The sequence below is a fragment of the Eupeodes corollae genome, chromosome 1 (assembly GCF_945859685.1).
Source record: "Eupeodes corollae chromosome 1, idEupCoro1.1, whole genome shotgun sequence".
NCBI classification, from domain to species: domain Eukaryota; kingdom Metazoa; phylum Arthropoda; class Insecta; order Diptera; family Syrphidae; genus Eupeodes; species Eupeodes corollae.
In genome coordinates, this window is record NC_079147.1 from 66,841,162 (window position 1) to 66,853,877 (window position 12,716).

At 38.2% G+C, this 12,716-nt stretch overlaps 2 protein-coding genes across 2 annotated transcripts; both read left to right on the top strand.

Annotated features, from left to right (window-relative positions):
• The first annotated feature begins 5,373 nt into the window (after positions 1–5,373).
• On the top strand, positions 5,374–6,025 carry LOC129939932 (uncharacterized). The gene is made up of 2 exons (XM_056048121.1): positions 5,374–5,561; positions 5,641–6,025. The coding sequence occupies exons 1-2, from the start codon at positions 5,374–5,376 to the stop codon at positions 6,023–6,025; spliced, it is 573 nt and encodes a 190-aa protein (XP_055904096.1).
• Positions 6,026–6,109: 84 nt separating this feature from the next.
• LOC129939939 (uncharacterized) lies at positions 6,110–7,862 on the top strand. Its single transcript, XM_056048134.1, has 3 exons — positions 6,110–6,554; positions 6,633–7,226; positions 7,663–7,862. Exons 1-3 carry the CDS (start codon positions 6,110–6,112, stop codon positions 7,860–7,862), a joined length of 1,239 nt encoding a protein of 412 aa, XP_055904109.1.
• The last annotated feature ends 4,854 nt before the right edge of the window (positions 7,863–12,716 follow it).

A 12,716-nucleotide genomic window follows, 5' to 3' on the forward strand; every position in this document is an offset into this window, starting at 1 on the left:
ACACAAGAAATTTAATATAATTTTGTTTTTGTGTATAACTTTTTTTTGTTAAGTTTTTAATCAACAAAACATGTTGAATTTTTAATTAAACTTTTATCTGTTGCAAAGGTAGATATTTTCTGCTTTCTAATGAACAATTTTACCTTTCCAAATCCGGGTGTATGTAAAAATATTTCATATTTTACCTACCCCTTTGCATTATATTCATTTTGTACAAATGTGAAAAATAAATAAAGTATTTTTTCTTTATTGTTATTTTCAAATCACAGAACACACGCTTTCAAAAACGAAAGATGAGATAAATTTTACATATTACAACCCGTTCCCCTTCATTTTTGAATATTTCTACGTTTGTATGTTTGAATTGCAAAAAATTACACACGTCTATCAGAATCATAAAATGCGTTCTTTTGAATGTTCATTCCTACAGAATGAAAGACTACATTATTTTACATATGTAGCCAACCAAAAGCCAACATCAAGAATATCTCAGTAACACCTCTTTGGGAATATAAGTTCCTAGGATTTCTCTGAAGCACATTCATTTCGAAAAATATATGTTTATGTACATACGTTGATGTATATATTTTCAGAACGTCTTTCAACCATGCCGCAGTTATCCAGCCAGTCATCAGCCTCACACAACCAACCAAGTATCAACCAACCCATATTCGCATCTCTACAAAAGTATCTAATTAAATTGGGATCTTGTTGAGATAAAAAAAAATTGAAAAATGACGTTTGCCATATGAAGCACAAGAGATGCTCCGTCACTTAGTCGGGAGCATGAGTTTTTCTTCCAACTTTCATACCAGTTCTTATACGAACAGCAAAAGAGTATACCACCTTTTTTGAAATCCAAGGGTCGCCAGAGAAGGATTAACTTACAGAAAATCTAGCTGTTCAAAGGGCTACATTCAAGCTCAAGATTGTAAGAGGGTTTTCTATTAAAGGTGGGTCGATTTGAAAAGTGAATTAAATGAGTTCTATATGAGATATCAATATGATTTCATCTTACTTAAAGGGCACTTTTAACATATCGTTTAGATGTGCCCCGCGGCTTCGTTGGGTGTCGCGCATTCCAAAGGTCCAGCTGTCGATGGCTTTGACACGTAAATCAGTCAGAATTTCACCGATGCCATTGATTGATTTGGGGGCATCGGTGGTTTGCTGCTTATTTGCGGCACTAGAAAAAGTCTAAAAGAAACAATTTACACGATCTTATTAATCAATTCACGTCGTCGCCTCAGCGCGAGATTCACGATCGCTGTTCAAACCCAATCAGAGCATCCAGAATTACTTAATCACAAAGAAGGAAAACCCTGCGCATTTCACTTTTACTTTACGTTTACGACATACAGTGCTGTTTGAAATATTTTTGTCAAACTTTTTACTACCCTTTTCGAGATCAGTCCTTGGAATTAAGGAACGCTACGTTTTTTTTGCACTTGGTAGCAAAATGTCATTCAAACACTTTATAAAATTTATTGTTATTATCAAGAGCTGCGTTTAGCTTGTGATAGAAGTCCAGTACCAACCGGAGTAATTTTGTGGAAAAAGTTGGAAAACTCATAAAGCCAATATTTTGTGTATGTACCGTCTCAATTTGACAACATGTGGCATTTCTAAAAGACTGAATATTGGCCAACAAACTTTGGCATAGAATTTGAAAAAATAAGGTTAGACGGGGACTATTAGCAAGAAAAAAGGCCCAGGGAGGCCAAAAAAGACGACCCCAGTGAAAAATCGTTTTTTGGTGTTTTACAGTCGTCGGGATTTGTTCAGGACGTCAGTGGACTTTTAAAACGATCTGTTTGGAGCTACAGGCAAAGCAATTTCGTCAAACTAAATGAGAAAAAGGCGGTACTGAGTCCGGATTTTCCAAAAAGAGAGAAAACGCTTGGTTGGGGCTCAGAAGCACCTGAATTTTACTCAAGACAAATGAAGCAATGTCATCTTTTCGGACGAATCAAAATTCAAGATTCATGTTAGAGATCGAAAACGTAATGGAACAGACGACGGTGCTAGAGCTCCTTGTCATACATCCAAGATTGTAAGTATTAAATTTTAAGTCATAGTAAAAATAAAAACAATTTAATACTTACAATCTTAGAAGTGTCAAGGAGCTGCTCGCGAGCTCTACGAGTAGAAGAGGAAAGAGGAACACCGGCTTCTTAGATGGAAAAAAAAGAGAGCACGAGAAGCGCGTGATCGGAAGATTGAGGAATGTCACAATAGGAATGAGGTTCGTAAATTTCAGCAAAAGGTAAAAAAGCTAGAACCACAGTCTGTGTTGAGAATATGGAAAGACCACTTCTTCAAATTATGTAACGGCGATGAAGAACCGAATTTCGCTGTAAGGGAGATAGAACCACTCAACCTAGGCGACGCAGATCAACAATTCCGCCTACCCGACCTTAACGAAGTGAAGAAGTCAAACAACTCTGCTGGAGCTGACGGCATAGCTGCCAAACTTTGGTATGATGACTTGGTAGTTATCATATACCAACTCATCTGCAAAATATGGTCGGAGGAAAGCATGCCCGATGAGTGGAATGTCAGCATAGTGTTCCCGATACATAAGAAAGGAGACTACACTTCGTCAACTACAGAGGCATCAGTCTCCTTGACATTGCATATAAGATCCTTTCTGGCGTATTTTGTGAACGTCTGTTGACGTTCGTCAACAACCTGATTAAACCTTATCAGTGTGGCTTCAGAACAAGAAAGTCCACTATCGGCCAAATTTTCACACCACGACAGATGTTGGAAAAAACCCTGGAGCTTCAAATCGATATCCACCATCTCTTTATCGATTTTAAAGCCACGTATGACAGCATCCATATGGAAGCTCTACTGTCAAATTTATACGTTTATGCAGAATGACGAGGAAGAATGCACGCTGCTCTATCAAAGTCAGAAAAGATTTCAGCGATGCATTTGATGTCAGAAAAGTTTTTAGACAAGGCGATGCGCTGCCATGCAACTTCTTCAACATCGTTCTGGAAAGAATTGTGCAAAACTCAACCATCATCACTAGAGGCACAATCTTCAAATGATCCATTCAATTACTCGGATAAGCAGATTATATTGACATAATTGAAAGATCAAAGCTTGATGTTAGCGAAAAAGATGGGTTTAGTGGTCAATGAGGGCAAGACCAAGTATATGGATAGGCTAGGTTAGGTTAAAATGGCTGCGGATTTAGAATCCATACACTTAAGCCAAAAGAAAAGACCCATTGTGATACCACATGGATCTAGAGAATTACTTCTTACTAGTCGAACCATTTTGAGCTTTTTATAAAGCGAAGAAGATATTTGATATCCTTTTTAGCTAGGTCACTGGGATTATCAAAAGAGTAGTCTCCCAGATGAAGTTTGCGTCTTAGTGAAAGTATATGCTGTCATTAAAAAAGGACATTAAACAACGACGTCTTGGACAAAACGTCACCATGGACAGCTATAAATTCGAGGTAGTTAAGGACTTTGTCTACCGATGGGAACGTCTTAGGATGCTTCGAGAGAAAAATTTGTCGGGTGATTTTTGGTCCCGTAGGCATAGATGGAGAATGGAGGAGAAGATATAACGACGAACTGTACGAGCTGTACAGTGACACTGACATAGTTAGCAGAATTAAAGTCCAACGGCTTAGATGGCTGAATCATGTAAGGCGAATGGACATCAACGCTCCAGCCCGGAAGGTCTTCAAATCCAATCCCGAGGGCCGGCGCAGTAGAGGAAGACTGCGAGTCATGTGGCGCACTCAGGTGGGTGAAGACCTCAACTAACTTGGCTTGCGAAACTGGAGACAGCTAGTTGGGGACCGAGCTATCTGGAGACGTATGTTCGTTGAGGCCCAGGTCCTCCCCAGACTGTAGTACCACCTTAGGTAAGTAAGTAAGTAACATAGCTTTTTCAATAAAAACAAAATATTTACTCACAACTCTCAACCATTCCTGTGTGCGAGTACTATTGTCATTGATGGCGGGGACGTATTTTACAGTCTTAAACCGAATCCGAACGTCTTATTTGACAAAGCACTTTTTATGACAAGAATTACCCATGAAGGATTTGTCAATTCCTCTCAAGAGGCATTACCCGTGAATAAAACCAGTTGTCGCGCGAGGAATTAAACCCAAGACTTCTGACTTGACAGTTGTGCGAAATTTCGCTATTGTTCAAATATAACGTATTTTTAAAAATTAGACTGCTAACAATTATCTAGTCATAACTCCTGATGCAACTAAAAATGAATGCCTAATAAAATACGCTGATATTTTCAAACATTTGTTAGTATTATTTATTAGCTACATTACCTGCACAGAAGACATTATTTAAAATCTCCGACATTTGCTTCACTGCACTATCTAATAGGTCGATAGGCGATTGCAGAACAAACTTCATCATTTGGAAAATTGTTGTTTGAGTGTCGAGTAGAGCAAACTATTCCTTCTAATATGGAACACAGATTGTAATCTAAAGAATTGAAGTCTTGACTTTCAGCTGTCAAGTCTTTCGGTGATATGAAGTCTGGTAATTTTTTTTTTTAACAACTCTTGAGAAATGTTGAATGTCTATGCTGGACATTTGTTTAACCAACTAAAAGCGCAACGTTGAGAATATAATTTAAACTTTAATTATAATCTCTCAAAAAACCGAAATAAAAAGAACTGCTGTACATCCTCTGGAAACGAGATCGGCTGGGTTAATTTTTGCCTGGGACATAGCTCCATCGTTCTGCTTGTGAGACATTGGTGACCCTGACGTGATGTGATCCAGTGAATATTACATTGGATTACCTAAAATGTTTTCGCGTGGATTCTGCACATTGAAGCTACTCATACCTCATTGGAGAATCAACAGCAGCAGAATAAGACTTCTCTTCGCGCAAGCTGCATATAACACAACATAATTTTCCCATTGGAAAGGTCATAACAGGTAGGCTAAATTTAATTAACTATCGCATTAACTGCAATCTACTTTCATTGGAATACCTTCGATTTACATACAAAAAAACAACAATTAATACAATTCGCATCGAGACTGCACGTGGGAGGTTGTACTTCTACAAGAAGCTGCAATATGAATATCCTTATACATAGAAGATTACCTACATAAACCAAGACTACATCCCAAGGTGACACCACATCAACGGTATAAAAAGAACCGAATCACACCATACGGATAAAGTGACATGCTTCAAGCAGCATTACGGGAAGGTTACCTCTTCTAACATAGCGGAACATTACTGTATTTTTGGAAACAGTTGGTAACTCGTGAGTACTGAATTTTATGATTTGTGATAAAATAAATAGAGATTTCGACAAACATTAATTTGAATTAAGAGTAGATTGCGACAATTGAATTAATATGTCTGACATTAAGTCAAAGTTAGAGAAACTTAGACCAAAACGTCAAGTGATCATAGGTCAATTAGGAAGAGCTAAGGATTTTGTGTTGAACCGCGCTGCAACAGCACTAATCGCTGAACTCGAGACTCGTTTGGAATATCTTGAATCTACCAAAATTAATTTCGAAAGCGTTCAAACTAAAATTGAGTAACTAGATGAAATTGAAAATACTTTTACAATTAGAGCCGAGTTCGAGGAAACTTATTTTGTTAATAACCTCAATTAGCAATGCCAGGCATCCATCAGAGTCATCACCTTCGAATCTTACAGTACTTGACACAACGATTGGAGGCACACCAATCAGCCTTCCAAAGATTCCTACACCTAACTTTTCAGGCGATTACATTAATTGGACATCATTTTATCAGACATTCTTCGCATTAGTTCACAACAATCCTGCCTTGAATAATGTCACAAGATTTCACTACTTACGCTCAGCGCTTAGAGAAAAGGCACTCAGCTGCATTCGCGCTCTAGAGGTTACAGAAACCAATTATGAAGCCGCACTCGAAACTCTCATTTCTCGATATAATAAAAAGCAAGTCATAGCTCATGATCATCTTAAAAAACTATTTAATTTCCCACAAGTTCCACGAAATTCCGCAACTTAACTTCGCGCACTATTAGACGAACTCAACGTTCACCTAAGTGCACTCACATCGCTAGGTAGACCTACAGCACATTGGGACGATCCAATGATTTGCTCAAAATTAGGCAACTTGTCATTGGATAAATGGATTGATGTTCGTTCCCATGATAGATTATCAACTCTTGAGGAACTCAAGAAATTTCTGGAAACTCGAGCCTGCAATGTAGACGAAAGATTGTGTCTTGCTCTTACAGCCCCCACATCCTATACTTCAAAAAACGGTAAGCCACAACCTAAGAAAGAATTTACTCAGCATCAAACTTCTCTCGTTGCTGTTCATGAAAAATTGTGCAGCCATTGTCCTGGCACCCGTCATAACATATATCGGTGCAAGAAATTCTTAGAACTTTCACCTGAACAGCGGTACAATTCAGCAACTAATTTGAAACTCTGTCTAAATTGTCTCAAAACTGGACATGTTACCACTTCCTGCAGCATAGACAAGTGTCGTACTTGCAATCAACTACATCATACGTTGCTACATGGTCATTGTAAAGCAAAATATTCACAAACTGAAAATCCTTCAAGGGAACCCTGACTAGTAACTTCGCTTAAAACAAATTCCTCAGCTAAGCCTACACCTGTTATGACCTCTCCTATAATCAAAGATAAACCAATCTCTTCCACTTCTATCGGAACATCATTATTGTCAAAAAACACGAAAATTCGCTATCAAATGCCCATTAGCGGTATTGGAAACTCCGTCTCCACGAATCGTCACGCAATCACTACGTCCATATATTCTCGATACAGCAAATTCTCTGCTACCATAAACCTTTACGTCTTACCGCAAATAACTGGTAACCATCCTGATAGCTTCATCAATGTCGATGAGTGGGATATCTTAAAGAAGTTTGATTTAGCTGACCCACTCTTTCATCGTAAGAGCAAAATTGACATGCTCATAGGAGCGAAGCTAATTTTCAATATCTTAAAACGGGACCAATATCGCTTAACTTCCGAGCTTCCTATCTTGCAAAGTACTGAACTGGGATGGGAAGTCGCTGGTAAACTGCAACCCAAACCTCCGTCGCTTCCGCACTGTAACGTTGCAACCACACCAATTCCAAGATTGTCAAGTCTAGAAAAGACGCTTCAAAAGTTTTGGGACCTTGAAGACTACAAGGCTTCTTCTAAAACTCTTACCGAAGAGGAAGAAGAGTGTGAGAAACACTTTAAGCAGTCCTTCTCACGAAAAAACTCTGGTCGCTTCACTGTTAGACTGCCGTTTTGACGAGATCCGTCAGAACTCGGAAGCTCATTCAACATCGCAGCAAGAAGGTTTAAAACCTTAGAACGTAAGCTTATCTCCAATCCGGAACTACAAAGGCCTTGCACATCATTCATTTAAGGAAAATAAAGATCTAAACCACTTGCAAGAGATTAAAACTATACCAACCTCAAACTACTTTCTACCACACCACTGCGTAATCAAGCCAGACAGTTCATCTGCAAGGCTTCGAGTAGTATTTGTTGGTTCGGCTAAGACTTCAACTAATTTCTCATTGAATGATCTGCTTATGGTTGGACCAACCGTACAGCCCGACTTATTTACAATCCTGATTAATTTTCGCACATTCGCCTACGTATTCATGGCAGATATTCGCCAGATGTTTCGGCAAATCCTGATTCACGAAGACGATCGAAAGTACCAGATGATACTCTGGCGTGATCACCCCAACGAATTACTCAAATACTATCTCTTGAATACAGTGACATACGGCACATCATCTGCTCCTTTCTTAGCCACGACTTGTATCGTTCAGTTAGCCGAAGAAGAAGAGGTTCATTTAACTTAGGCAGCGCATGCGTCTTAAATGGTGTCTATGTTGACAATTTCATGACAGGAGCCAATGACTTCTTGAAAGCTACTCAGCTCAAGACAGACATCATCTCACTATTGGCTAAGGGGCAGTTCGAACTAAGAAAATTCTGTGCTAATCATGAACGAATTGTAGAAGACACTCCGCGAGAACATAGGGAGCCTTTCATCATCATAAACGACTCCGAGGCAGTCAAGACTTTGGGAATGATTTGGCAACCACACCAAGATGTCTTTAAATTCAATTATGTTCCAGAAATTTACAATAAAGCTACAAAAAGGACAGTTCTCTCTGATATTGGTAAGAACTCCGACCCGCTAGGTTTAATCGGTCCAGCCATCGTAAAAGGTAACAACTTTGGAAATCTAAATTAGGATGGGACTCACCACTACCAGACTAGTTAAGCTTGCAATGGGATCGCTATATTCAGCAACTAAAAGAAGTCAAATTTCTATCCTGCCCTCGACATCTTCTAGGCCATTCTGAGTATGTAGATATCCAACTCCACGCGTTCTCCGACAGCAGCGAAGCCGGTTTTGGAACGTGTTGCTATCTTCGTTTGCGCTTTTAGTTGGTTAAACAAATGTCCAGCATAGACACTCAACATTGGTGGTGGAAACACCATAAGATTGAGGAGCACTGAATTAGCACAAAAAGAGCCCTAAATCATCCCATCATTAGAATTTCGAAATTCGATTATGGTGTTTCCAGCTTTACGGACCTAGAATCTTGTTGGAATGTACACTGCTTGTTTTCGAACATTTCTTGATTGAGATGCTTTACGAGTATATGACATCCTCCAAAATTGTTGTTTCATAAACTTTTGCCGAAGTTTCAATCTTTACACACAAATGAAGACTCGAAACTCCATGATAGCACATACCATTACATTTGCGGAATGGTGGCCTCTCTATACCCTTGTAGGAAGTTAAGACGCTTCTCTTAATATTCCAGCATAAACTCTAACATTCTATTCACCGAATGATTTTTTGGCGATGAAAATTTTTGTCGCATATCGTCTGAGCCGAACTTCTGATTTTTATTTACGTTTCTGCTTGAACGGAACTTTATGCAGATACCCAGTGTGTCCTTTGAAAGCAATAAGTTCCAGGTCTTCCAAAATGAGGCGAGTCATAGATTCCTGAGAGATTCCCAATTTTCGCAAACAAGAATTTCTTTTTTCTTTTGCACGGCTATGATGGCTCGCGGAGTCCTAAAAGGGAGTGGACGGGCTTATCTTTTTCGGGTCACTTACTCCACCAGTATCATCGAAAGTTTAATATACTTCGACAAATAAAACAACGCGTGATTCCCAGCGACAACAAGATTCGAAAGATATCACCTTTTTTCCATATAACACTTGCAAATAATTCTGAAGTGATTGTGGAAAGTTGAGACACATCCACAAAAACTGACTGTTTAGTATGCTTTTTTAGGAATAATTGGTCAGTTTTTTTTTTTAATTATGGAAAGAACGTAAAGCGGCCCATGTACACTAGAATTGTGTTCACACTTGTGTCAGTGTGCAGAAATGTGTTGCTGTGCGTGAGCTGGAGCCAGCACTGATTTTCCGTGTCAGACACGCAGCGAGTAAAATCAAACGTTTTTTTTATTTTTCTGCGTCGGTGTGTCAATCGGTGTGATGTGTATGGGGATCTGCGCGCACATTAGCTATTTAGCATTTGCATTTGAATCGTTGTTGAGTGTGGCGCGTGGGCAGTTGTTCCAATAAAAGCTTCAAGCTTCAACGTCACTCATTATGATCTTTCCTCTTGGAGATCTCTTTGACAACTAATGTATGTACAATTTGGATGTCAGTACACCAGTGTGTACACAATTGTACTTTCTATGGTTCGCTTAAGGAGCAATGATTGCTGCCTTTTCCGTTCAACAATTGAACAACCATGATGGGGATGTGGTTTCAACAGACGACGCACGAACGGTGCAAAATGTAAAACAGTTCGGGCTAAAATTGATTTACTGAAGGAAACGTTTGCCAACCGCATAGTTTCATGTTACGATCCCTTCAGTTATCCTGCAAGATAGTGCGATCTAACACCCCTTCAATATTTTCTCTAAGGATCTAAGAGGTCGTCAGTATAGGCCTTTACGTTCAAAACGATTGCTGCCAATATAAGGTCAATAATGTTGGAAAAATTCATCGAAAATTCTAATCCCTGATGAAACAGCTTTTAAAAAATCATCTCTGTTTTGTTTATTTAAAAATTCTATACCTCTAAAAAACAAACTTTAAGATGAAGAGTACAATTTTGTAAACGTAAAAATGTAAATAAAATGTATTAAGTTTTTTTAACACAAAATTTCAATAAGGCCCCTAATACACTTCCGGCCTGCACCTGGAGTCCTTACATCTTTGCATATCGCACCCACATAATCCTTCATTTCTTTTTCTTTTTTTTTGTATTTTTTCAGTCTCACATGACTTAATGTCATGAATATTATTTTAATATTTCACATACTTTTTTCTTCTCTTCTTGCCACTATGTGCAGCATCCAGTTATTCTTGGCATCTTTTCTTTCATAACTTCCACATATAGCAATCCAGAGAGATCCTTTGATCCCCTATATGTGTTTCTTTTCTAATTTGCCGCCTGAAAAGTTATTTATCAAATTAAAGAAGCCAATTTTCTTGGCAGTGTGTGGTGGGTAGATGTGGGTATGGGTGCGGTTAAGCACATGTATTCAATACATATAGATAAGACTTTCAACTAAATGTACATACCTTAGATGAAAGGAAGAAAGTTGCACCTGCAACTTATTGCACACTTCATATTGCACAAAAGTTTATCCACCAACAAAATTTATACATATACTTTTATTTATATGACGGTACTATAAGTTATACTCGTATATGGGTATATTCTTCCTTGAGCTTGAGCTTGAGCCTTTTTGTTGTTTGCTTAACTATGTCTTCAGATCACTCTTACTTCTTTCTCCATTTCACTCTCCTCTCTTACTCAACTCTTCTAAGAATATGTTGAGTTATTAGTATATTTGACTAGTTTTGAGAGCTTCAAAAAGTTTTATGAAAGATAAGGCACTTTTGAGGTATAAACTGGTACATTCCAAAAACAACTACGTATCTATACATTATGGCTATGTACTGTACGATAGTGATGCTTCATAATATTATTTTAAGTTGGTCATAAGGAAAAACAGAAGGTATCCTTTGTATTTGCGTGTTTAAAAGTTAGCCGAAAAAAAAACTTTATTTTGTTTAACATAATTCATATTTCTGAAATGAATATGTTAGAAAAAGAAAAAGTTTGAATTTTCCAAGAATATTTTGTACCTAATTTTATAGAATAAATAATTTTAATCTAGAGTTTTTGTGTGCTAAGCAATTATAATTAAGTTGAAATTTCTAAGGATTATAATTTCTAAGCAGAAAATGTAAGAAAAAGCGTTTTAATTGTGCATTTATAAGATTTTCTAATTTGCTTTTCTTTCGTTTTGGAATTAAGCTGAGAATTAAAAGCTATCTATACGTCAGTAACTGTTTTTGAAAATTCTTGAAAATTAGTTTGCCTCTAAGTCACAAGTATAATTATTTTAGAGAAATTTTCGATTTTCTTTAAAATGCTGAACTTTGCTATTTCTAAGAAAACCAAAGAAAGTAATTAGTTGGGGAGGCAGGTTAGTTTTTGGAATGATGTAACATATTTATGTACTTAACACAATGTACCCTTATATTTATAAGTCATACATACATTAAACATTCTTCAAAGAAGATTCGTATGAAAAAACATACGCGCAGTATAGGTTAGGTTATAGTGGCTGTCCAAGATGGAAACGGACACACTAAGGCCAGTTTAATGGCCCATTGTGATACCACACGAATATTTAGGCTTCCTTTTAAGCTCAATGGAACCAGCTTGAATCCCTTACGAAACGTGAGAGGCTGATGATGGTATGATTTAGATCATTAAGATCGTTAAAGAAGAATTCTCGTATGTAATTCTTGCGTTTTCGAGCCAGAGCAGGCCATGTGCAGGTAGATGAAGAACCGTTTCTTCCTCTTCCTCGTCCATACAGCTTCTGCAAAAGTCATTTGAGAATACGCCTAGTCGTTTGGCGTGCTTTCCTATTAGACAGTGTCTAGTTATGACACCTTTTATCGAGCTTATATGCGATCTGCTTAGAGCGCACAAACACCTTGAACGTTTTAAATCCAGTGTTGGCTAGATGTTTTTTAGTGGCTTAACACGTGGTGATGTTGTTCCACCTGGTGCCTGCCCTCCTCACAGCGCCTTGCATTAGCAACAGTTTACAAGTAGCGATTGGTATGCCTGCCAAACGTGGTAGGCCCGGCACCTAGCAAAGGTGAATATTAAACTGTTTTGCCATCTCCATTAGAGATGATCGAAAGTTATGGACTGTTAAAAATTTTGTAGAGACAGAGTCTAGAGATTTGATAGTGGCCTAGCTATCTGAGAAAATACGGATATCTGATGTTGATATCACGTTTTCTTTAAGCCAAGACAAGACTTCTTTTATCGCCAAAAGTTCCGCCTGGACCACGCTACAATGATTGGGATTTAATTTAAGTCGTTCAGAGTAAGCACCTCCACCAACCCCTTCTTTTGTTTTTGACCTATCTGTGTAAAAATGGATTGACTCATCCTCCCAAAAAGATGTGGGAGTGGCCAATGTTGTTGTAAGTCCAATGCGACGAAGCTTTGAAGCGAATAGAAGATTTTGCAGCTACTTTTTGCTAAATATGTGTTAGGTTGAGTAAGGTGTCCAGCGCCGCAGATGGGGTCGTGTGTAGCGATCCACTTATGCATAGGCAAGCTGAACGTTGGACTT

Excerpts from the sequence above, each read along its gene's own strand:
- LOC129939939 (XM_056048134.1), top strand. The coding sequence starts at position 6,110 with ATGATTTGCTCAAAATTAGGCAACTTGTCATTGGATAAATGGATTGAT. Across the intron at positions 6,555-6,632 it reads TACGTTGCTACATGGTCATT|CTAAGCCTACACCTGTTATG; the intron begins GTAAAGCAAAAT and ends CAAATTCCTCAG. Across the intron at positions 7,227-7,662 it reads TACCGAAGAGGAAGAAGAGT|ATATTCGCCAGATGTTTCGG; the intron begins GTGAGAAACACT and ends TATTCATGGCAG.
- LOC129939932 (XM_056048121.1), top strand. The coding sequence starts at position 5,374 with ATGTCTGACATTAAGTCAAAGTTAGAGAAACTTAGACCAAAACGTCAA. Across the intron at positions 5,562-5,640 it reads AGCGTTCAAACTAAAATTGA|CAATGCCAGGCATCCATCAG; the intron begins GTAACTAGATGA and ends AACCTCAATTAG.